This window comes from Trichosurus vulpecula, chromosome 3 (assembly GCF_011100635.1).
Source record: "Trichosurus vulpecula isolate mTriVul1 chromosome 3, mTriVul1.pri, whole genome shotgun sequence".
Lineage (NCBI taxonomy): Eukaryota > Metazoa > Chordata > Mammalia > Diprotodontia > Phalangeridae > Trichosurus > Trichosurus vulpecula.
Genome location: NC_050575.1, coordinates 291,033,408 through 291,060,176, shown reverse-complemented (window position 1 = coordinate 291,060,176; position 26,769 = coordinate 291,033,408). Strand labels below are relative to the sequence as shown.

General features: G+C 40.5%; 1 protein-coding gene across 1 annotated transcript; it reads right to left on the bottom strand.

Annotated features, from left to right (window-relative positions):
• Positions 1-27: 27 nt before the first annotated feature.
• PNOC (prepronociceptin) lies at positions 28-26,194 on the bottom strand. The gene is made up of 2 exons (XM_036752729.1): positions 26,069-26,194; positions 28-477 (listed from the first exon to the last, which is right to left on the bottom strand). The coding sequence occupies exons 1-2, from the start codon at positions 26,192-26,194 to the stop codon at positions 28-30; spliced, it is 576 nt and encodes a 191-aa protein (XP_036608624.1).
• Positions 26,195-26,769: the final 575 nt, after the last annotated feature.

The window sequence follows — 26,769 nt, the reverse complement described above, 5'->3', positions numbered from 1 at the left end:
GCAGCTGGGAGAGGCCTCCCCTTCGGGCTACACATTGCCATTCTGACGCAGGTTGCGGCCCGGAGCCAGGCCATGACGTTGGTGCTCACTGGCGTGCATGCTCATGACTAGATACTGCCTCATAAATTCACTGAACCGCTTCTGGTTGGCTAACTTCCGGGCAGATTTCCGTGCCCCGGTGAAGCCCCCAAACCGTTTCTGCAACTTCTTCTCCATCTCTTCCCCTGCTGCCCCCAAGCCTTCTGCTGCTGCCTCTTGTTCCTGGGCATGGAACAAGCTTCTGACACGGGACACGCGGTTCTTGCCCTCCATCTGGCTCAGGCCCTGGGCCTCCATCACCTGTGGCTGGTAAACAGATGTCATTGCCTTGTCCTTGTTGGCTGAACTGAGCTGCCAGGGCCCCTTATTCATGGCCTTGGTGCAAGGGGCCCAGAACGGGCTAAGGAAGTCTTGTACTTCACAATCTGTGATGCATCCCTGTAGAGGGGTGAAGGTGGAGAAGAGAAAGAGAGGAACTCTAGTTAGCCCAAAGGCAATTGGGGAGGGGAGGGACAATGCCTCCTTATTAATACAGGCATTTCTACCATGTCTAAGCATTGACAAATTACTTGACTCCAGTTGCCTGCAGAGTCAATTCCTAGGTTCTGAAGGTCAGACACAATTGCTACAACTGGACTTCTTACCCTTTCTGTGTCATGGCTGTGTAGGCAGTCTGGTAAAGCCTGGGGACCTCTTTTCTGAATAATGCTTTTAAAGGCATAAAATAAAACACCCAGGATTACAAAGGAAACCAATTTTATTGAAATAAAGAGGTAATTCCTTTCTCCCGACCAAGTTCATGGACCACCTAAATTCTAGCCAAGGACCCCAGGTTATGAATCCCTATGCCAGTGGGTCAAGCTGAAGGTATAATGACGGATACGGTTATAGGGCACTATATCCCTATAAATCGAGGCTGGACACATTTGGGAGAGGACAAATTGATCTGAATAATTATAGACCATTATCTTTGAACCCATAATTCCATTGCTTGGAATATACCCTAGAAATAATAACAATATTAATAACCAACATTTCTACAACACTTTACATCTTACTTGATTCTCACAACAACCTGGTCAAGTAAGGGTCATTGTTATCTCCACTGTCCAGATGAGGAAACTGAGGCTGAGAGATCTTAACTAACTTGCTTAGAGATATGTAGCTACTAAATATCTAAGGTAGGATTCAAACTTGGGTCTTCTGAATTTCAAATTTGCCTCTATCTACTATGCTTGCTTGCTGCCTCCCTGTAAGTAAGTAATATTAAAAAACAAACAAACAAACAAGGACATTATCTATACAGTGATTTTCATAGCAGCATGTTTTATTTTATACACTCATATATACACATACATATATAAGAGGCATATATGTGGAGGCAGTTAGGTGGCACAATGGATAGAGCTCTGGTCCTGGAGGCAGGAAGACCTGAGTTCCAATCTGGCCTCAGACACTGGCTAGCTGTGTGACCCCGGGCAAGTCACTTAACCCTGTTTGCCTCAGTTGTTTTTTAGTCCTGTCTGACTCTGTGACCCCATTTGGGGTTTTTTTTGGGCAAATACATTAGAGTGGTTTGCCATTTCCTTCTGCAGCTCGTTTTACAGATGAGGAAACTGAGACAAACGGTGAAGTGATCTGCCCCACACAGCTAGTAAGTGTTTGAGGACAGATTTGAACTCATAAAGGTGAGTCTTCCTGACTCCCAGCCTGGTGCTTTATCCACTGGAACATAGCTGCCCTTAATGCAGCTGCCCCTAATGCATTCTAATTATAACCATCTGAAATGAAAAGCATATGAGAATAAATTAAGAAATGACCTTAAAGCGGACTTACAGGAAAGAAGCTGCCTGAAAAATTGTTTATGATGCTTTATGTGTTGAAATTAATTTAAATGTAAATAATTAGTAAGCAATTTTAGTTACTCATATTAGTTCTTAATATTCGGCTTTTAATAAAACAGCTTTGAAAAACTGTACACGGGTAAAAATCCTTATGTTTGCTCTGCTTAGACACAGTTAGGTGGTTGTTGGTTGGTTGTTGTCCTTTGTTCTCAAAGAGGACCGAAATGACATCACTATGCTAGATTCACGTTTCAGTGTCTCGGGCTGTGGCTGATGTGTCTCGGGCTGTGGCTGATCAGACCCATATGAGCTCGGAATGCTCTACCACAGGCTGGGCACAAATAGTCTGTGTGAACATTTGGGGCAGATACTACAAATTTGCACAGCCTGCGTTTTCTTTGAGTTCTTTCAGTTCTGCTTTGCTCACAGAGCACGGTACCTTCTCTGATGTGGGCACTCCGTGCTCCTATGCCAGTGTCTCCCATGTTACACAAATCAGTTCCAAAGTTTTTAAGAGAGACCTTGAGCATATTCTTGTATCGCTTCTTCTGACCACCATGTGAGCGTTGCCCTGTGCGAGTTCTCCATAAAATAGTCTTTTTGGCAAGCATACATTTTGCATTCAAACAACATGGCCAGCCCATGTTGTTCTCTGCGCTCTCTGAAGCAGAGTTTGAATGCTTGGCAGTTTAGTTCAAGAAAGGACCTCAGCATCTGGTATCTTATCTTCCCAGGTGATCTTTAGAATCTTCCTAAGACAACTCAAATGGCTCTGGAAAGTACACTACCAAAGTGAATGAACTTAGCCACAGCATTCAGAACTTCTCCATTTGCTGTAACCAGTGGTTCCAAGTATGGATGGTGTGGTGGTGGCTGAGGGAACACCTGTGTTTTCTTGGTGTTAATTGTTAGGCCAAAATTAGCACAAGTAGGAGAGAACTGACCCACACTTTGTTGCATCTCAGCTTCAGAGGCTGCATTAATTAAGTGCACAATCATCTGCAAACAGAAAATCATGCACCAACACTCCCTCTACTTTGGTCTTGGATTGTAGCCTTTTCAAGTTGAAGAATTTAGAATCAGTGAGACAGCTGACCTTGATGCCATGCTCATTCTCACTGAAGATGTTTGACAGCATGGCTGAAAACATCATGCTAAAAGCATGGGAGCAAGCACACAAGCCTCATTTCGCTCCATTGGTGACTGGGAGAACACGAGAGCATCGTCCATTATCCAGAACCTGGGCAGGTATGCCTTCGTGAAACTGATGTACAAAACTGATAAACTTCTCCGGGGAGCCAAATTCTGACATAATTTCCCATAAGCCCTTGTGACTGACGGAATCAAAGGCCTTGGTCAGATCTACAAACGTTGTATACAGACCTCTGTTCTGCTCCTGGCATTCCTCCTGGAGTTGTCAAGCAGCAAACACCATGTCGACCGTTTCTCAGCCCCTTCTGAAGCCAGACTGGCTCTCAGGTAGATGATCAACTTCCAGGTGAAGGATCAGCTTGTTAAGGAGGACCCTGGCAAGAATCTTGCCAACAATGACTAAGAGAGAGGACAGCCCTCCCTGTAATTGTCACAGGACAATCTATTTCCTTTGCCTTTATAGAGAGGGACAATGGAGGCATCCTTGAACTCCTGGGGGATAACCTCCTCTTGCCATATAACCTGGAAAATTTCAGTCAGCTTTTGTATGAGCAATGGACCACCTACCTTGTAAATCTCAGCTAGAACAGAATCAGCACCAGGTGCTTTGCCACAGGACAGGAGCCTAATGGCATGCAAAGCCTCTTCTTCAGTTGGAACTCCAGCTAGGGAGGGATTGACTTCAACCTGAGGTAAACAGTATAGTGGATAGAACCACCTGGAACTGGAGTCAAATCCTCCTCAAGCTGTATGACCTTGGGCAAGTCACTTAACCTTTGTCTGCTTTAGTTTCTTTATCTGTAAAATGGGGATAATAACAGAACACACCTCCTAGATAGGAGGATCAAATAAGATAGTCTTTGTAAAATGATTTGCAAAACTTAAGATGCCATATGAATGCCATTTTTATTGTTTTGTGCACATCATGTAAAAATCAAGTCCCAATAAGGAGCTTCAACTGGTTCCTCTTGCTTGTTCCATCACTAGAGAACAAGTATGACCTAGTCTAGGGTGTGGGGAACCTGTGGCCTCAAGGCATGTGGGCCAGCCCTGGAATCAGGAAGCCCGGGGTTCATATCCTACTTCTGACCCTTAGTACCTGTGTGACAGAGCAATTCGGTTACCTTCTTACTGCCCCAGGCAAAGTAACCCTCCAAGACTTACTGAAGAGGTGTTGATCTGAAGTAGTGGAAAGATTTTCCACAATGTGAGTTCCCTACAGCCTTGAAATTCCAGCATCAGCCGATACTGTCACTGCCTCCTCCTATCTCCCAGAAGTGATGTATGTAAATTTGAAAAGTCCGGCTCTCACTTTTTCAGCCTCCTGATCACAACAAAGCTTGCATTGGATTCTATAGGGTGTTCCTAAAGTCTGAACACATAGGAAATGTGGGAGTTAATTGCATCGAGTTCATGTGTATCTTGCAAAGCGCATCAACCTTTGTATCACAAATGATGGAGATCATATTGAAGATGTTATTTGTTAATATTCCAATTAAATAAAATGTTGCTGAAAATTTCATTCATTTCATTTCTTGAAAACATGCATTTTTGCCTATGTGTCCAGACTTTAGGAACACCCTGTAGTGAGGTTTGCCGACTCTTTAAACCAGGAAGGGTGGATGCCTAAGCTTAATTCCAGCTTTGCCCCAACACAGCAGAAACAATTTATTTCCTCTGGGTTTTAGTTGTCTTCATCTGTGAAGGAAAACAATGTACTTGACAGCACAGGTAAGACTTCAATTTATGTGCTGGTAAGTGCTGGATAATACATGGATTTAGTTTTTTCTTTCTTTCAGGAAAAAAAAGATCTTAAAACCTAAACTCTCTTCACAAGATTTCCTCCATCATGGTATGATGGTAACCCTGAATCATGCCAGCCTTTGGTGGCAGAGCTAAAGCTCCAGCAGCTCCTAACTGACTACAAAGGCTTTGATATGAGTGAAACAATAGATACGAATAATAGCTAACACGTAGATAGCACGTTAAGGTTTTCATATTATTTCATTTACAAAAAGCGACTCTGTGATGTATCATTATTACCCCATTTTACAGGTGATGAAACTAAGTATGAAAGAGGTGAAGTTGTACCATGAGAATCATTTGGGCCAAGTAATTATTTTGATATGGTTTCAGTTTGTGATAACAATTGTCATACATGTGTAATTCTACTGACTTTAAGCTGATTCAGAACGTATTCTTGAATACATAGAAATCTTATCGAACTGATTTCTCCATCTTTACCTAGTTCTCTCTCATTTTAATGCTGGATCTTGTGTTATACACATGTATTCCACTGATATCTTTTGTGGGGTTTTTAATTCTGTGGTTTTAAAGAATGGTTATTATTTCAAAGATATGGGTGAAAGTTGCTGCTCTTAAAGAGCACACCTTGATGACTGGTAGGGATATTGTACTGGCTGTTGGTTTAGAAAAGTCAAGCATTTCAAGGGTCATTCAAGCTCATAACGAAACAGGACAAGTTACAACAAAACACAAAGAAGAGTTCAGTGGAAAACAAAAAACAACACCAAGAATGGAAAACTTATTTTTATAAAACAGCCTTATTAAACCTTTGAAAACAAAGAACTTCAGATGGAGGGACCCGATAGCTGGAAGGGTCATTTTTGTTCTTCTTCATAGTGATAAAGATTTTTTAAAGTTGAGAGAATAGTGAGAATACCATTTTTTAAAAGCTGCTAACCAATAGTATGAAGAAAAAACTTGTGATAGAATAATACCATTTATACTTTATTGTCCAGATAATACAAAGAATGGAGTACTGAAGATTGGAAAATGGTAATTTTTGCTGATGAAACTCACTTTTTATTCAAGGCTATACTAAAACAACTGCCAGAAGTCTAGGTGACCCTATAAGACATGGGCATTTCATGCTGTGTAAAACACTAACCCTCAAAAAGTTTTGGTGGATTTTTATTTCCATTGGGCTCAGCAGTCTTATCTCCATTAAAGGAATGATGAATTGTGATAAATCTATTGATACACTGAGAAGAAAAATTGTTCTGGGATTATAGAATTCCCCAAATGGAGTTGGAATACTGCAATACAACCTTAAATAATAATGCACATAACAAAAGATTAAAAAGTTTATCCAGGAGATGGAGATAAACATGTTTCAATGACATGGGAACTCACTGGTTTAAATCTCACTTACATATTCAATACCATACTATACCAATCAAACTACCAAAGGATTATTTTATAGAGCAAGAAAAATATAATAAAATTCATCCAAGGAAACAAAATATCAGGAATCTCAAGGGAAATAACGAAAAAAAGAGGAAGGAAGGGGGCCTAGGAGTAACAGTTTTTTTAAATTGTACTGCGCCCATTTGATACTGGTTAAAAAGTAGAAAAGTGAATCAGTAGAATGGATTAGATATATAGCATACAGCAACAAACAACGTAACAGTATTTGAGAAAACCAGAGACCCCAACTACATAGAGGGACTCCTTCTTGAATAAAAATTATTAGGAAAACTTGGAAGAAGGCTGACATAAAATTAGTTTAGACCAATTAGCTTATTCCATATATTAAGATAAATTCCGAATGGATAAATGATTTAAATGTAAAAGGTCATGTCATAAACCAATTAGAGGAGCAAGGAACGAAACACTTTTCACAATTATCAGTAGAGGAAGACTTCATGACCAAATAAAGAATAAAAAGGACCACTGAGGATAAAATGGACAATTTTGATTACATAAAACTAAAAAGTTTTTGTACAATTAATGTTATCAAAATAGAAAGGCTAACTGAAATAAAATCTTTATGTCAAGTTTCTCTGATATACAAGACACACAAGAATTGATTCAAATATATAAGAACGAGAGCCATTCCTTGACTGATAAATACTCAAAAGATATGAACAGGCAGTGCTTGAAAGAAGAAATCCCAGCTATTAATAGCCACATGAAAAAAATGCTCCAAATCCCTAATATTTAGAGAAATATAAATTTAAGCAGCTTTGAAGCCCCATTCACACCCATCAGATTGGTAAAGATAACAAAAAGACAAAATGGCTGGGCATGGTGGCAAACACATGCTGAAACTGGTGGATCACTTGAGTTCAGAGGTTCTGAGCTGAAACAGGGCTAAAGCTAATGGAGTGTCCTTACTACTGTCACTGATATAATGAGTCCTTGGGAGCAGATAGTCATAAGGCTGCCTAAGAAAGGATGAACCAGCCTAGGTTAGAAACAGAACAGGTGGTTAAAGTTTCTAAACCGATCAACATTGGAATTGAATTGTGAGAGGTCACTGTACTTCCATCCCAGGTGAGACAAAAAATCCAGTCTCAAAACAACAACAAAACAAAACAGAAAAAAGGGGAAATGACAGTTATGGGAGGGGGGGTGATGCTACAGGAAAATAGGCACACTGGTATACTGCTGATAGAACTGTAAATAGGCCCAGACATTCTAGAAAGCAATATGAAATTATACCCCTAGCATCATTAAATGCTATTTTCCTTTTGACCCATTACAACTACTTGTCCAACATCCTAGATATCAAAGAAAGAGGAAAAGGATCCATCTGTAAAAACATTTATAGCAGCTCTTTTTGTAGTGGCAAAGAAGTGGAAACTAAGAGGATATCCACGAATTGTAGAATGGCTGAACAAATTATGATATATGCATTTAAATATGATGGAATATTATTTTGTGGTAAGAAATGAGTTCCAGAAAAATCTAGGAAGATTTGTGTGAATTGATGTAGAATGAAGTAAGCAAAACCCAGAGAACAATTTATGGAATAATAACACACAAAAAAACCCCAATGCTGAAAGACTTAGGTCAAGAAAGGCCAAGACCAAGTGCTTGGAGAAAAGACATTTTTGGATGTATCATCTGGCACAAGTACAAGCAGTGGCCAATGTCTTGGTACCCAAACAAAACATACAACAGGAAGAAATATTATGTAATGCCTTACGTGGAACAGTTTGTCAGACTGAGGCTTGGGAAGTATTTACGTGGTAAAGCTAAGAGGAAAAGTTTGCAGAGAAAAAAAGAGAAAATGCTTCAAAGCAACTTTCCACACATGTCTGCTGAAGCCCCAAATTGAAATCTAGCCAAGCATATAGTGAAACTTTTTCCTTTCCTATTACTATTTCACCTTGGTAAAATTGAACTTTTCAGTTAAATTGCAATTAAAGGCTGGCTGGTAAGTCTGGTAAACTCATGGTAAATGGTTTATTAAAATTATTTCAATCTTAAAAAAGAAAGATTTAAGAATTCTGAAAACTGTAATTATCAATCATGATTTCAGAGGACTGATGATTAAACATGCTACCCACTAAGAAGTGATGTAATCAAAGTGCAGAAAGAGTTATATATTTTGAGGTATGGTCAAAAGGGACATTTGTTTTGTTCAACGATATTTGTTATAAGGATTTCTTTTCCTTTTTTGTCTTTTCAATGTTAGAGGGAGCTTGGGGTAAAGTGATGGGGGCTAGTGATAGCTTGTTAGGAAAAGAAAAAGAAAAAGAAAAAAAAAGAAAGAGGTTCTCGGAAGCATTTTTTTCAGTGCATAATGAAGGAAACAGACAAGCAGGACAGCTTTGAAAATTATATGTTGAATTTATTACATACTTAAAAGGAGAAGTGAGCTATATATAACAGAGATTTACGGTTTTCTATAAAAACCTTTTTCTGTTCTACTTGAATATGGAAAGGCTCATTTTGTTTTGTGTTTGTTGAGTTGACAATAGAAATAATTGAACATTTAAAAAATCTTATGGGCTATAATTAAAGCGAGGAAAAATGGGCAGTTCATCAAAGAAAGGCCTGGTATCCTATGTAATACCAAAACATTTATAGCAGCATTTTTTTCTGGTAACAAAGAACTGGAAACAACATAGATGCCCATCAACTGGCAAATGGCTAAACAAAGTGTGGTAACATGAATGCAGTGGGATATTATTGCACTGTAAGAAATGAACATGATGAATATGGAGAATCATGGGAAGAAATGACACAAAGTAAAAGAAAAAGAAATGATAAAACAATACACGCAATGACTACAATAATGTAATGAGAAACAACAACAAAACAACCAAAACTGAATGAGACATGCTGAGAAATTATGATAATTAAGTTTTATCCCCAAAGAAATGATATGAGAAGATACTTCTTTGTGGAGATAGGGGCCAGGGGTAATAATAATACTTATTATTATCATCATAACAATAGCTAATATTTATATTGCACCTACTATGTGCCATTCACTGTGTTAAGTGCTTTACAATTATCTCATTTGATCCTCACAATAACCCTGAAAGTGAGGTGCTCTTTGCATACATTTGACAGATGAGGAAGCTGAGGTAAAGAGAGGTTAAGTGACTCGCTCAGGGTCCAATAGCTAGTGATAATAATAATAGCTAACATTTATATAGTGCTCGCCATGTGCCACGTGCTTTAAAATTGTTATCTCATTTAATCTGCGCAAGAACCCTGGGAGGTAGGTGTCATTATTATCCTCATTTTACCGATGAGATTTGCCCAGGGTCACACAGCTGTTAAGTGTCTGAGTGGGAGTTCTCCCTGACTGCAGCCCCAGCACTTTCTCCACTGTGGCTAGCTGCCTGCATAGATCACTGCATACAATATCAGGCTATATGTATATACATATATACGTATATATATATATATATATATATATATATATACACACACACACACATATACACACACACATACATGTATGCACATATACACATATATACATACGCATGCATGTATATATATACATATATGTATGCATGTTTAGTTTTCTGGAACTTATTTTTTCTTCTTATTTATTTATTCTTTATCAAAAGGAATGGCTCTCTGAGTGAGGGTGAGGGGAAGGATACAGTAGGAAATATAGGTGATATAAAAACAAAACATGTAGATAAAATGTATTAAAAGCAGAAATGGTTCAAATGTGACAATACTATTTTATGATGAATGAAAGAATGTGTCAAACCCTGTGAACCTAATGCAAAATAATATAAAACAAGTCATTACTGCAAAGGGAGGATATATTGTATATTAGAACTTTTTAAAGATGTGAAAATGCGTAAGAGTTATTATGTCAATACATTTCATTTTTTTGTCCCAGTAAACTTGCCCAAGGGCAGCTAGGTGGCACAATGGATAGGACACCAGGACTGAAGTCAGGAAGACTCATCTTTGTGAATTCAAATCCAGATTCGGACACTTACTAGTTAACCCTATTTGCTTCAGTTTTCCTCATGTGTCAAATGAGCTGGAGAAGGAAATGGCAAATCACTCCAATATCTCTGCCAAGAAAACCCCAAATGGGGTCACAGAGAATTGGACATGATTGAAAAATAGCAAACAACAAGAATTTGCTCAACAGTATGCTTACCTAGGCTTATATGGGAGTAAGTGTCTGAAGAAGGACTCAAACTGCAGTTTTCTTGATGCCAACTCTACTTCTCTATTTACTGTATCACTTAATGGCTACTCTGCCGGACTACATCTGAGGACCAGCCTCAGTAAGCTTGAGGAGGTTCATCATCCAATTGACTACGAGGCAATGAATTCTTCAAAAACAACCCCTTCAAAAAACCCCCTTGTTATCTGAGTCACAGTTATTCAAGTCTCCAGAGGAGGGGGCTCCCCAGATCTATGAAATCATGTCATCCTTGAAATTTTGAAGTGTTGAAGGAATTTGGGGCATGGTTTAGACTACTTAGGTTCTGGAGATCCTTTCCAGCTCCCTTCCAATTTTTTGATTCTGTGTGACTGGTTTTTCTTTGGGAAACATTTTGGTTCTCTCGCCTCCACCCTCATATGTGGTATTTCACAAAACCAAGGATTGATTGTCCTTTTAGAATAAGAATTTAGTTAATCAACATGGAAAAAAGAAGATTAACCTGTCTCAGCTTTAGTTTCCTCATCTGTAAAATGGGGGCTAATAATAGCATGTACCTCAAAGAATTGTCAGGATCTAATGACATATAAAATACTTTGCAAAGCTCAAAGCACTACATGAATGCTGCCTACTATTATTATTATGAATTCTTATTGGCTTGAGGGTAGTTCTTGGTTTGATTTCTGCTTAACTAAAAAGATCAGAATTTAAGAATACCTCTAAGAACCAGGCCATGCCAATTGATGCAGTATAATTTTTTGAGCACAAGGCAAAGAAAATAGAGAAGGAAAAATGTATTTCATAGTACAATTAAAATTAAATTTTTATACCAATTGATATCCCTATGGATATTCTAGTGTTATTAATTGACTTGCCCAGGATTATATCACTAGAAGGTATGTTTTAGGCAGGATTTAAATTCAAGTCTTCTTGAATTTAAGTCTGACTCTCTCTCAACCATACCACCCACCTGCTTAGCAGGGAAAAGGGAATATTGTTTCTATAGGACAAAAAGCATAATACATTAACCTACCAGAGTTCTTTAAGGGAATCATAAACACAAGGACAGTGGGCAGGCAGTAGATATTATTTAAGCTTTCAAAAAGTATTTGGAAAGATTATGTACCAAAACCAGTTAACAATATTAATAGCTCACATTTCTATAACTCTTTAAAAGGTTTACAAAGTCCGTTCCTTAAAACCAGGTAGGTAGTGAAAGTATTATTATGCCTATTTTGCAAGTAATGAAAGGATTATTACACCTATTTTGCAGATGTTAAAATTGAGACTCAGAATGGCAAAATGACTTATCATGTATTTAGGAAGTTTTAGAGGCAGAACTCAGAAGCCAGATCCTCAGACCTGCTGAGTGCACTGCTCTTCCCATTATGTAAGAATGCCTCCCCAAAGAGCCCCTGTGTTCCCTTGTGATGGGCAGAAACATTTTTAAGCAGCTAAAGAATGGAGCTGGAAACTAGAGAACATGTGGGAATAAACAGGGGCTTCTCTGGCTGGAGAAGTGTTAACGATGGAAAACCCTGGTGCCTGGTACTGGAACTGGCCTCATTTAGTGTTTTTACAAATGATCTAGGAGAAGTATTGCAATGAAATTTCCAGGTTCACAGATGACAAATTCTTCTGGGTAATAAAATGCCAAGCTGACAGAGATAAATGGCAGGAAGGTCGCCTGAGACTGTAGGAGTGGGCAGAAAAATTACAATCGGAGCTTTTGGGCAGGCAACCACAACATAATGGATTGGGAACAAAAGCATCTAAGATTTAGGAGGTTTAGAGGACTGTATGCTCAATTGGAGTTAACAGCATGGGAAAACAAATCCAAAAAGTTAAGAGAATCAAAGGCTGCACTAACAGGTTTCACGTTCAGAAGGAGGAAGGTGGTAATCTCGCCAAATTTTGTCCTTGTCCTATTAAATTATTGTTTTGTATTCAAGGCATCACTTTTAAGGAAGGATATTGATGAATGGTAGCATGTTGAAAGGAGGAGTTACTATTGTTCAGTTGATTCAGTCGTGTCCCACTCTCCATGACCCCATTTGGGCTTTTCTTGGCAAAGATACTGAAGTGGTTTGTCATTTCTTTCTGCAGCTCATTTTACAGAAGAGGAAACTGAGGCAAACAGGGTGAAGTGACTTGCCCAGTGTCACATAGCTAGTAAGTGTTTGAGGCTGAATTTGAACTCAGGAAGATGAGTCTTCCTAACTCCAGGCTTGATGCTCTATCTTCTGTACCACCTAACTGCCCATGAAAGAAAGGGTACCAGGATGATAAAAAGATTGAAGACCATGCCCTACAAAGAACTAGGGATGGTTAGGTTGGAGAGAAGAAGACAGGGGAACATGATTGCTGTCTTCAAGTATTTGAAGGGCTGTCATATGGAAGGGGGATTAGATAGATTTCTTCTCCTTCACTCCAACAGTCAGAACTAAGAGAACTGGTTGGAAATTGTAAAGAGTTCAGTCAGTCAATAAACATTTATTAAGCACCTAATGTGCTAGATACTGGGAACATGAAGAAAAGTAAAAGATAGTCCCTGATTTTATGTGTACTCAGAGTTTAGCATAGTGCCTGGAATACAGTAATTTCTCTATCTCTCCCTCTCTGTCTCTGTTCCCCCATCCCATTCTCTCTCTCTCTCTCTCTCTCTCTCTCTCTCTCTCTCTCTCTCTCTCTCTCTCTCCCCTCCCTCCGTCTGTTTCCCTCTCTCCCCCTTTCTCTCTCTGTCTCTCCCTCCCTCTCTCTCCCTCTCTCCCCCTTTCTCTCTCTTTCTGTCTCTCCCCCCATCTCTGTTTCCCCATCCCATTCTCTCTCTCTCCTCGCTCTGTCTCTGTCTCTCACTGTCTCTGTCTGTCTCTGTCTCTGTCTGTCTCTCTCTGTCTCTCTGTCTCTGTCTCTGTCTCTGTCTCTCTCTCTCTCTTTCTCTCCCTGTCTCTCCCCTTTCTCTGTCTCTCCCCCCATCTCTGTTCCTCATTCTCTCTCTCTCTCTCTCTCTCTCTCTCTCTCTCTCTCTCTCTCTCTCTCTTTCCTCCTTTCTCTCTCTCTTTCTCTCCCCCCTTTCTCCCCTCCCTCCATCCCCATAGGTGAGACACACAACTGTGTACAAACAAGCAGGGTAACTTTGAAATAATCTGCTGGGGGAAGGCATTAGAAGTTAAAGGCATCGGGAAAGGCTTCCTAAAGAAGGTTGGATTTTATCTAGGACTTAAAGAAAGCTCATAGATGAAGATGAGGGGAAAGAGCATTCAAGGCATGGGCATGGCCAATAAAAATACCCTCAGTTGGGAGCTAGACTCTCTTGTTTGACAAACAGTAAGGATGCCACTGGCATTGGGTAGTAGGGGATTTTGTAGATGATATTTGTGTTCTGGTAAAGGTAGAACCAGATGGCCACTGAGGTTCTTTTCGACTCTGTGATTCTGTCTCAGAGCTTTTAGCTACAACCCAAGAAGAGATGTAAGGGGCTCTGTAAAATGTCCTCTGAAGGTATCAATTTAAGGCCCCATTATGGCCCCCAAAAGCCAGTAAAATGACAGACATTGTCATAAAGGGGATTACATGCAAACTAGAAAACAGTATTCTACCTTGTACAAAATGACAAGATGCTATGTCTATTTATATGGAGGGAGTACTCTGCACTGTTCTGATCTGTTCTCGCTGTCTCTCTGTCTCTCTGTCTCTCTGTCTCTCTCTCTCTCTCTCTCTCTCTCTCTTTCTCTCTCTCTCTCTCTCTTTCAGTGGGAGCATGGGGAAAAGAAAGAAAAGGTATATATTAAAAAGAAAAACACAACAGAACAAGAAAATATCAAAAAAGAATGAAGAAAGAATGCAGTGATTTCTGTATGAAGACAAAGGGGGAAAAATCAGTAGGCCTGTTCAAAATCCAGCTGAACTGTGTGAAATTATTAAGCATCAACAGTGTAAATGTGAAGCTTGTGTCCCAGACTCCAAATACTTGAATTATGAGGCATCCTTTGAACTCAGAAGAAGTCATTTAGGCACAACCCAAAGGAAGTATTACTTGACATAGTTCATCTCAGTCTACGTGGTTTAGAAATGTGTTACCCAGAGATAGTGTCTTCTGAAAAGATAAACGGGTTTGAGCTCGCTTCAGCTACATTGATTATTGCTTCACAATGAGTTATTAGAAGAAAGGACATGCCTGAGATGTCTCTTACTTTTGAGACAGACATTAAGGAAGAGGTACCCCCAAGCTGTCCTTTGAGATGCAAATTCCAGTCTGGTTCAAAAGCATTTCTCATATCCTTAGCACAACAAGGCATTAGTAAAATTGACCAATGGCTCCATTCATTCGACTGTCAGTTGTCTGTGTCTACGTGACGGTGACCCACATTCCTTTCCCTTTCCTTGGTGTCTGTGCCTAAACCAAGAACAGCTAGGGTTTTTGCTCTTGTCTCTGTGCCTTGCTCCCTAGGTCAATTGTATACTTCTGCCCTGGAGAGACCGGCCTGGAATGCCTATCCCCTCTTTACTTGTTGAATTCCATGCCCAGAGCCAGCACCATCATGCCCTCTCTTCCATAAAACCTTCCCTGGTCACCCTGGCTGATAACAACCATCCTTCCCTCTGACTTCAAACAGCAGTTTAGCAACTCTCTAATGTATTTATCACATATCATTGCATATAATCACTACTCATGTTTCTGTTTCTTATATCTCTCCAAGACTAAATGCCATGAAGGCAGGAACCAGGGCTTGTCTCCACTTTGTACGTCCCCTGGTGTCTTGCGTAGGCAGCTGGGTGGTGCAGTGGATAGAGCACTGGGCTTGGAATCAGAAATACTCATCTTCCTGAGTTCAAATCCAGCCTCAGACACTCACTAACTGTGTGACTCTGGATAGGTCACTTAGTCCTGTTTGCCTCAGTTTCCTTATGTATAAAATGAGATGGAGGAGGAAATGGCAAACCACTCCAGTATCTTTGCCAAGAAAACCCCAAATGCAGTTATGCAGAGTTGGACTGAAAAACAGCTTAACAACAATAATGCCTAGCATCTAGTATGTAGTAGCATGTAGTACTTACTAGCATGTAGTAGGTTTTAAATCATTGATTCTTTAAATCCCTGTTCCCACATCCTGCCTTACCATTCTTCTACTATGAGGACATTCAGAAGTCCCTGCTATCTAATACTTGAGTAATAGGATAAATGATCCTGTTTTGTCTTTTATTTTTTTCTGGAAGGATAGTTTGTAGTTCTGACTCTGCCATGGGCTCAAGACCATGAGAGTTTGAGCTCTCTGATAGTTTGAATCTTTTGCCTCACTTTAAGCAAGGAAACAGGCCATTGAACCATTTCCTGTAGCCTTTTCACTAGCTCTTCACCCCCCCCCCCCACCTCTCTCTGTCTCTCTCTCTGTCTCTCTCTCTCTTTCTTTCTCTCTCTCTTTTTCTCCCTCCCTCCCTCTCTCCTCCCCATTTCTCCACTCTTTCTCACTGTCTTTGTCTCTCTGTCTGTTTCTCTCCACCCTACCCCACCCCCCCCAGATTGTCCTGGCCGATCACCAGATGTCAGATATGTGGTTGAGAGAAGAAAGCTTCATAAGCTGAGACAACAAATGTCCACAGATGGTCCAGGGATCTCCTGTCCTGGAGATACCAGTACAGGGACTACATTTGTACCTGATCCAGGCAAGAAGATTCAGGGAAGACATCTCTGAGGACTTCCTATTCATCTCAATATCTCGGCCCAGAGAGGGCCCTAATTAGGTATAAGTTTCACTTGTAGGGCTCTGAAGTCTCTGTGGCTGCACTTAACATTTGTGCTTCCAGGGCTGCCCATTTATCCCCAGCAGGTAAAATAAAACAAGGGATAGATCAAACAGCTTCTCTCATAGCATCAGAACTTATCTTTGGAGGCTTCTTCTGTTCGTTCATTACTATTGTTATTTTTGACTGGACAATTTCTTCAGGACACTTCTTAGATATTACTTGCCTAGACTTAGGCTCTCCATCCCTTCCACAGGTTCCCAAAGTGAGATATACCACCCCCACCAGGGGTGTGCTGGAACAATCCAGGGGAGTGGTAGTAGCCTCAGGTGCAAGTGGGAGGTGTTGAATAAAAACAAGGGGGTGATTGAAGCATAAGGAAAGAAGCAAAGATAAGAAAATTTTGAAAAACTGTTGTATATGTTTCATCTGTTGTATAACAGAGTTAAAGTGTAGTGATTATATTATTTTCCGAATAAACACACACAATGCAAGTTATAACTGATCAGTGGTCAAGACTGCTTACAGGTCTTAACAAGCAAGTGTCGGCAGGTGAGCTTGTCAAGCATTGTTGAGAAGTCCAGCATGCACCAATAGGAATATGTGTGTGTAATGACTTGTTTACAACAGAATGCTATACAGTTACATAGTGTAATATTGTGTCATCAAAATTTCAATGTAGGAAAAAGCCTACAAATTTATAGTAAATTATTAAATTTAAGATGCATCATTTAAAAATATGTATTTTACATTTTTAAATGATGCAAATAAAAAAATACAAAACTGTTAAAGGGTTAAAAAAGTAGATTTCTAGGGGGATGCTGAGTAATTTTTTTTGAAAAGGGGGGCAGTAGGTCAAATAAGTTTGGGAACCTCTGTCTTAGACTCTAGATCCTGCTTGTTCCTCTCTGCCTTAGCTAATTTTTAATACTCAATCTTTTATGGCCTAACAGTCTGATGAGACTGATTCCTAGTCCTGGTTCCCCTTGCCTGGCTAATTTCAGAGGTAGTTACATTCCAGCCCAACAGCAATCATTCATATTCCCATAGGGTTTTAAGGGTTACAAAGTGCATTCCTTACAACAACCCTGTGAGATTGGTAATTATGTGCATCTAACAGGTGAGGAGTCTGAGCCCAGCAGAGGTTAAATGATTCACCCAAGGTCACACAGCTAGCAAGTCTGGGATTTGGAATTTGAACCAGCTGTCCTGGTCCCAAATCTATTGTTCTTTTTACTACAGAAGGCTGCCACTGGATCCCAGAATCCTTTCCCTACGCCCTCATGTGAAGCACTCTGCCCTTGACTTGGCCAGCACGGATTTTGTCCTGAATATACACAACTGTAGATTAAAGTGAATGTTCTATAAGCATAATTCCCACATGCTACCTACCTAGTAGCTTGATCATCCTGGTTACTTGACCTGCCACAGGTATACTACTGCCTAAATGGTTGATGAGATGGCAGAGCTCTTACCTTTTCTCCCCGCCCCCTCCAGTCCCCACCCACTTTTCCTGATTTCTCTTGTCATTAGTGCTTTTCCCCTCACAAGCAAAAAATATTTGTATTTACATTGTCTATATTTTGTATTTGCTTATCCATGTATATCCATGTAGCCTCCCTAGTAGAATATAAGCTCCCTGACGGCAGGAATTATTTCATTTTTGCCTTTATGCTCAGCTCAGTACCGTATACATGGTAGGAACTTAATAAATACTTGCCGAATAAAAAGATGAATGATTGAACAAACTCATGTGGGTTTCATCTCTACCTCTGCATAGGAACTATTCCTAATTGTCTCCTCCCTCCCTAGCCCCCCAAACACTCAGACTTTAGCCTGGAGCACTGGATTTTTCCACCCACATTTTTGGCGTGTAACAATGTTAAGGACTGTTAGGGGGTCCCCTGAAATTGTCTTTTTGAGTTGCCATATTTTCCAGGAATACTGAACCCAGAGCATGCAGGAAACCCTGAATGTGTTAAGGATGAACTCTGCCCTCCAGCTGACATAATTTTTTGTTTGCATCCCAAGCTGGATTCCCTGTGTGTCCTTGGGAGATAAGACAGGCACCAGCCACTCTGTGCCAGGCTGGGAAGATGCCTGTTCAGGCAGCTGCGGTCCTTTGCAGATAGCAGATCCTCCTATCTTCATGGTCTAGTGTCAAACAAGGGTGGGGAACCTGCGGCCTCTAGGCCACAAGGTCCTCAAGTGCAGCCCTTTGATTGAATCCAAACTTCACAGAACAAATCCTAAAGGCCACAGGTTTCCTATCCCTGTTTCCCAAGGGAAAAGAATGGTCTTTTGCCATCAACTTGCTCCTCTACTTCAGGAGGGGTTTTGTCCTTTCCTCATCTTTACTGCACCTTTCCCTCTCCCATGCCACACCCCTTCCTGGTATCTTCTCCTTCCTTTGTCCAGCTGTCATAAATACATAAATTTCTGCATGAATGGTGAACTCTTTGGGTTCCACATGCATGTTCATTTCTCTTGAAATAAACCTGGTTTTCACATAAGTCTTGAGGTGTTGTGATTGACTGTTTGACAGCTTGTCCTTGGTCACACAGTTTGTGTCAGAGGCAGAATATGATAACAATAATAGCATAATAAATAAATAAATAGATCATATTCAAATAATGCTTTAAGTTTTGCAAAGTGCTCAACATACATTATCACATCTTATCTCCATAGCATCCTTGTGAGGTAGGTGCTTTTATTATCGTCTCCATTTTACACATAAAGAAACTGAGGCAGAGAATTTAAGTGACTTCCCCAGGGTCACATAGCTAATAAGATCCTAGGAAGGGTTTGAACTGGGGTCTTTCTAACCAGTATTCTACTCGCCATGTTACCTAAGTGCCTGTTATTTTCTCAGACAAGATGGCGCCACAAACACATGAGATGTAGGTATCAGGGGAAACACTCTGTGGTCAATTACACAAACACCAAGTGAAATGAGTCATCCAAGCCTTCCTTCCACCAAAGGTTTCCATCTGGTGGCGTAGGATGCCTGACCAGCCCTGTACCAGGAACGAGGGGTTTCATCGCCCTCTGCAGATAAAGTAACCATCGGCTCACAGGATGTACCCAGGAGAGACAAAGGGGAATGAAGCATGAAACAATTAACACAATCTGAGCATGTTTCTCAGACACAGAAAGAAAGAAAAAAATAAAGTCTGTACTTAGCATATTCATAGACGGATTTGCTTCCAAACACACTGAGTAGAACTAATTTATACATATATAATTTAGGGAAATAATCCTATCAGGTGACAGCCTTGTGTGTCCATTGAATGGAGTTAAGTAGCATTAGGAAAGAAGTAAAATATATATTAAAACTAAGGGTTATCAGACCTTCGGTGGGCCCCTGGTTTTCTAAGACCAGATGATACAATTAGATCCTATGTTAATGATAGAAAATCAAATTCTATAAACAAATCTCATGCATGTTCTATTCTCAGAACTGATGGGCTATTAGAAGTACCAGGAGCTGACAATCATTGAAACTAATTGAGAGCCTTAATCGAGTTGTTGGCAAATAGCCTCAGATACAGAATCCAAACCCCCAACAGCCTTTTTAATAGCAGTTGGCATATATAAACTTAATGTATTACCCTTTGGACTAAGGCATTCACCTGCCTCTTTCTGATGGTTGGTTAATGGTCTATTAAGCAAGCGAGCGGCATTTGCTCCAGTCTCCATTAACAACAGTTATTTTTAGCCAGAGTATGAATGAGCATCTGGAATATCTCCGGCTGGTGCCAAGTGCAGTGGATGAAGCAGGTCTTACAGCGAGGCACAGTAAATGACAGCCTGGGTGCTCAGAGGCCAGATACTTGGGACACAAGGTGGGAAATTAGCATTTGACCTCTCTGTGAGATAAAGTAAAATCTATTTGTGATTAGCAAGAACAATAACAGCTGGCATTTATAAAGTGCTTTCAAGTTTACGGAGAACTTTGTAAAAGTCACCCCATGAGCCTTGCAACAACTCCGTGAGGTACCCTATAGATCCTGTCATCTCCATCTTACAAATGAGAAAACGGAGTCTTAGAGAAGCTTAAGGACTTTGCCTATTGTCACACAGCTGAGATATATCCATCAGTCAGCCGACACACACTTAAGTATCAGGGATCAGAGGCAAGATTTGAAGGGAGGTTTTCTTGACTCTAAGTCTGACACACTATCCAACCCTATGCCATGCCTGCCTTGGCAGGTTCTTATACCTTAGAAATGAGCTGAACCACTTCGGGGATGTGTGAAACTAGAGATCAATTTGTCCATCAGTCTGGACCCTTCCTGATCTGCTACTTGACAGGAGAGAAGGATAAATTTGATAAAATTATCAGGAGCCCTGAGTTTTAAAAACATTTGGAAAAGTTGAAGTAGGTTCTGATCTCTTTATCTGTTCTGGAAGTCCTAAACTTTCTCAGAAGTCTTCCTTGTTGCCATTAATATTGGATTGCTTATGTGGGGTATAGAAATCTATCTTGCCTTATAAGAAAGTAAGGAGAAAGGGGATGGGGGGCGGAGTGGGGTGATAGAAGGGAGGGCAGACTGGTGAAAGGGGTAATCAGAATTCATGCCATCTTGGGGTGGGGGAGAGGATAGAAATGGGGAGAAAATTTGTAACTCAAAATCTTGTGGAAATCAATGTTGAAAACTAAAAATATTAAATAAAAATTTTAAAAATTGGATTGCTTATGGTTGGGGGTGGGGAAGGGAGGAAACATTTATATAGTGCCTACTATGTGCCAGGGACTCTGTTAAGTGCTTTACAAGTATGTTCTCAGCTGATTGACAACCCTGAGTGGTAGGTGCTATTATCACCCCCATTTTACAGTTGAGGAAACTGAGGCAAACAGAGGAGTAAGGAAAACCTGAGTTCAAATGTGGCCTCAGAAATGCCCTGTGTGACCCATGGCAAGTCACTTAACCTCTGTTTGCCTCAGTTTCCTCAACAGTAAAATGGGATAATAACAGCATCTACCTTGAAACAAGGTTGTCATAAGAATCGAATGAGATAATATATGTAATACGTCACAGAGTTGTTATGAGTCTTAAATGAAATAAGATTTGTTGAAGGTAAGTTCTTTGGCAGGGACCAATTTATTTTTGCCTTTGTATCCCTATCACTCAGCTCATTCTCCTGCCCATTGGAGGTGTTTTATAAATGCTTATTAAATTGAACTCAACTAAATATGTAAAATGCTTGGCAAACTTTAAAGGGCTATATTAACATCAGTTATTATTATTATTGTGAAAGCTTATACTTCATTTTTCAGTGAACACTCTGTGTATTCCTAGAGGAATGTATACTGGTGGATGAGTTTTCCCAAAAGCAGAAGGAGGAAGCATCTCATGGGCCTATCAGCCTCCTAAGTGGATGCTGACCTTTTACCCAGGTAAGAGCTTCATCCTAGAGGAGCAGAGGAAAAGGGCAGAGAAATCACCATATCTCTCAGCTTGGAAATCTAGTCATGTTTGGTTGAAATATACTTGTTAAATGTACCTTGATACTTTTTCTATATATTGTTTGGTTTTGCTGAATTTCTTTCTTTTTTATTCTTTATTATAGGGACCGCTATAAATTCTCAGGAAGGGAACGGGGAGGAATACATTGGGAAATGTAGGTGATGTAAAAACAGAAGGCATCTAAATGTAGTTTAAAAATATGGCCCCAGTGTGACTTGGACTTGTGAAGTGTGGCTCCTTACACTGAAACTGATGTTTTGATCGGAGAACTGTCTAATGCTTGATCTGTTGCTGCGATCATTTCTAATTAATGCGTAGATCTCTAGTAGTTAGATACCAGATAGTAGAGATACTTGAAGCAATTTGGAAGCTCCATGAGAGGGGGAGTGCTGCAACGAAACCCCAATTCTCAGGACAGGGAAAGGCAGGGAGATAAATTATTTTGAATAGCTGAGTTTTCTGTGTCGCCGAGGGTTTAACTCTTCAAGTAAATATCTTAAAATATATTTTTAACCACTGGAAAGAGTGCAGAACTTGGAATCAGAGGGACCGAACTCAGGTTCCCAGTCTGTTACTTACTCCCTATGCGTGTGACCTTGGGCAAAGCTCTTGTTCTCCCTGGGGGCTCAAGAGTCAAAGGGTGGGAGGGTGGACGAGATGACCTCCAAGGTCCCTTCCAGCTCTCTGCGGGATCCCATGATACCTTCTGGCTCAAGCTCAATGATCCTAAAATGGCCCTAGACTTCTGTGCTTTTTTGGTGACTGTTTTTATAATTTTTTAATGTTTCTCACCCCATTTCTAATTTGCTGCTTCTAATATGCTATAGGAGAGGCAGCTGGGTGGAATAGTGGATCTGGAGTCTGGAAGACTTGAGTTCAAATCCAGCCTTAGATACTTTACCAGCTGTGTGACCCTGGGCAAGTCACTTAACCCTGCCTCAGTTTCCTCATCTGTAAAATGAGCTGGAGAAGGAGATGGCACAAGCGCTCTAATATCTCTGCCAAGAAAACCCCACTGACAGTATTGGCATGCTACGGTCCATGGGGCCATGAAGAGTTGGATACGACTGAACAACTAAACAACAACAAAAATATGCTATAGGAAGGCAGCTAGGCGGTACAGTGAGTGCATAGAGCACCAGCTTTGGAGTCAGGAAGATCCGAGTTCAAGTCTGACCTCAGACACTTACTAACGGTGTGATCTTGGGCTAGTCACTTAACCTCTATTTGCCTCAGTTTCCTTAACTGTAAAATGGAGATAATAAAGTTCTTACCTCCCAGGGTTGTTGTGAGTACCAAATGACATGATATTTGTAAAGGGCTTAGCAAAGTGTCTGGCACATGTTGTTGAGCTGTTTTCAGTCATGTCTGACTCTTAGTGACCTCTTTTAGGGTTTTCTTGACAAAGATACTGAAGCTGTTTGCCATTTCCTTCTCTAGCTCATTTTACAGATGAAGAAATTAAGGCAAACAGGATTAAGTGACTTGTCCAGAGTCACACAGTTTATAAGTGAGGCTGGATTTGACCTCAGGTCTTCCTGGCTCCAGGCTTGGCATTCTATCCACTGTGTCACCAAGACTGGCTCATAGTAAGTATTTAATATATGCTTGTTCTCTTCTCCTGAATAGGCTTTAGATGAGGGCCAGGGAAGCTTTCCTATACAAATTTTAGTCCACTGATTTTGTGGATCTGTTTTGCTTTCTCCAAAGCCTTCCTTGCTTTCTTCCTATTTCTTGGCTATGGTCTGGGTAGGTGAGGTTGCTCTGTAATATATAAATGTGGTATCATCTATTTGGCTTTTTCTGATCTGGCCTTGTAACTATCAGGAAGACGTGGGACCGGAGAGCAGCCTGTTGTCAATACCCAGAAGGCACCAGCCTTGTTACTTGCAGACATCTTTTAGTATAGGCAATGAATAAGAGCAGGGAGAGTCCGTGCTCATGGGCTGGTGTTTGGATTGGCCTCACTACATTGTGGTGGTAGGGTTATGTTTTAGAAAGGTTGGAGGGCAAAAGAGTCAGATGAGACCTCTTTATGGCAAAATAGGGCCACCCCGGGAAGTCTGTTCACCTGGATCAGTTTCGTTCTCTTGATAGTCTCCTGTGTCCTGTTTGTTACTGGGGAAGGCCTTGTGCCATTGGGTTCTGCCTCAAGCTGTTTGAGATTTTTGACAGTCGGATGCTTGATAACACCTGTTGGGACGTCCCCGTTCTCATAGACCTGCCTCTGCCAGGGATGGTAGTCATGGCAACTGGATATCACCAAGACAAGAGGCACTGTACTTCTTGGTAATATTTTTCTTTGCCATAAGACAGAAGAAGTATGTAGTATAGAGGAACACAACAGAAACTCTTAGCACTCAGAGCTAATTGGAATAGCAGCTCTAGGTCTCTCTCTCACTAGAGAATACCAAAGGCCAGAGGGAAGCCTACAGGGAGTGACTTTTCTAGTTCCTGGAAGTTTTAACTTCAAGGGAAGAAATTCAGAACAAATGAGGATTACTTAGTCGTAGTAGTAGTAGCTCATCTTTATATAGTACTTACAGTTTATAAAGTCCCTGGAGGAAAACCAAGATTAGTGATCGAGAACACTTAAGATAACTTATATCGTTGAGTCATTCCAGGTTGTGTCCGACTCTTCGTGACCCCATTTGAGGTTCTGGGTCAGCCTCCTCATAATACCCCCAAACTAGACTCAAGTATCCCTTTCAATCATACCTAATGTGTTATTTGGCTCTGTTCCATGTCAGCCAGCTGGTCAAGACAAGGGTCAGCAGTATGGGTGGTCCTGAGTACATGTTTGATGTGTTGAATCCTTGATGAACCAGAGGTTCTGCCCTTCTGGACTATGACAACAGCATCTCTACTCAACTGACTTCTACACTGACTAGAAGTCTTAAATGGAGAGCAAGGATCAGAGCATTGATGGGGAGGTTGGCAGGGCAGGAATGAGGGCAGAATTGAATGTTAGTCCTAGGTCCGCTTCAGTAATGTGTTTGCTTTCTGTATATGTTACAAATTTATATATTTATATATATGTATATATGTGTGTATATATGTATATATACATATGAAATATTATCTCATTTTTACCTTTATAATACCCTGGGAGTTATTACTATGACCCCCATTTTACAGATAAGAAAACTGAGGTGGACAGAAGTTAAATGACTTTTCCATGGTCTCACGGCTAGCAAATGTCTGAGGTGAAATTTGAACTCAAGACCTTTGGACTCCAGGTCCAATGCTCTGTCTACTGTACCACCTAGCTGCTTATTAATATTACATATTTAATAGTGTAGGCATTTTAAAAAGCTTGAGAGGTTTGAGATGTGACATCTTATGTAAGAAGTGGAAGGCTGTCATGGTACAAAGGAAAGAATGCTAGATCTGGAGTCAGAGGACCTGGGTTTGAATCCCAGCTCTGGGGTTTAGTACCGGTGTGACCTTAGGCTTATCCTCTCTGGTCCTTAGGTCCGCATCTGTAAAAAGTTGAACCAGATAACCTTTTAGGTCCCGTATCGCTTTCTATCAATGGTCAGAGGATACTCCCTGAAGCGTTCCCTGATTCTCTCAGCTGGAATTAATACCTTCCTTATTGTACCCTCTTCTTTGTTTCTATTGTACACACTTTGTAGTTGTTGTTCAGTTATTTTCAGTCGTGTCTGACTCTTCTTAACCCCATTTGGGGTTTTCTTGGCAAAGATGTTGGAGTGGTTTGCCATTTTCTTCTCCAGCTCATTTTACTGATGAGGAAACTGAGGAAAACAGGGCTAAGTGACTTGCCCAGGGTTACACAGCTAGTAAGTGTCTGAGATACTTTGAACTCAGGAAGATGAGTCTTCCTGACTCCAGGCCCAGCCCTCTATCCACTGTGCTAAATTTAGCTCCCCTGTAGCATACACTTGGCATATTCTAATTTACAACATTTTTATCTTCATATTTGCCTTTTCTCCCTACAAAACGATAAGCTCCCTGAGAGGGGGGTTGGGTATTGTCCAATTGTTTCTTTCTGGGGCTTAGCATGGGATGTTCCATGTATTAGGTGTTTGATAATATTCATTAAACTGAATCAATTAAAAATTAAAATATAAGTCCAGGAGGGGGGCAAATCTCCTATTTGTTATTTGGTGGGATCACCTGAGAAAGGAATTACTGTAAAAATTAACTTTGTCAAAATCAATTTATATTGCATTAAATCTAAAAGCTAAGTTTTGAGGAAGGTAAGCATGATGAAAATGGGCCTGTGGAGAAAATCTCACGTGTGCGTGTTTGCAGATTAGGGGCATCTCCTCTAGCCCACCCTTCAGTATTGTGGATTGTGGGAACTCCAGACTGGGAGAACTGAAGGTGGCAAGTTAAAGGAGCACAGTACTCTTTGCAGGGATTCAAGAATACCTAGGTGTGATCTTGCTTACATCAACACTGAAGCTGTCCCTGGATGGGTGAAGCTTCTCTCTGCATGTCAAACAATCCTTCTGACAGTCGCTGAAAACGTTGGAAAAGAGGCCCAGCAACAGGAGGTCATAGAGCAGGGTTTTCATGATGTTGGAAGCAGGAGGGGAACCACTGAAAGAAAAAGGTAGGGCAGTTTAGTGGAGAAAGCATCTGGGCTAAGGATTCTAAACACATAGGAAGGACGAGGCCAAAGGTAGGGATGTGCTGGAAAATATTTAACAACCGACTCTCCAAAAACCACAATATACTTTTGAGAGTAATCTACATTAAGTGTAATCTACATTATTTACATTACATAACATTATTTTGCCAACATTTTCTTAAGTCTAGGCTCTAGATAATCAACAGAATAATCAAGCCCTGATTTGTGGTGTTAGCCAATTTCTGAGGTGTAAATGCTCACATGGAAAATTTAACAATTGGCTCCTTAGTCAGAATGAGTTAGCTCCAGCACTCCCCTGGAAATGCCTTGGAAGTGGAAGAAGCGGATAGAACTGCTCAGATTCTCATTTCAAGAGGGTGTTGAAAAATGCCCAATGTGATTGATTTAGATCCAGCTTGACTTCCCTTTCACGCTTAAGGAAATTATTAGGGGTCTCTCTATTGGGGTTATTTCTAGATAAAGCTAGGTTGGTTAGCCTGACTGGTTAAAATATTCTAG

What these genes read in the sequence shown, in the direction of transcription:
- PNOC (XM_036752729.1), bottom strand. Translation starts at nt 26,194, where the DNA reads ATGAAAACCCTGCTCTATGACCTCCTGTTGCTGGGCCTCTTTTCCAAC. An exon ending in GGGACAGCTTCAGTGTTGAT is followed by an intron (nt 478 to 26,068) that starts GTAAGCAAGATC and finishes ACCCCTCTACAG; the next exon opens with GGATGCATCACAGATTGTGA.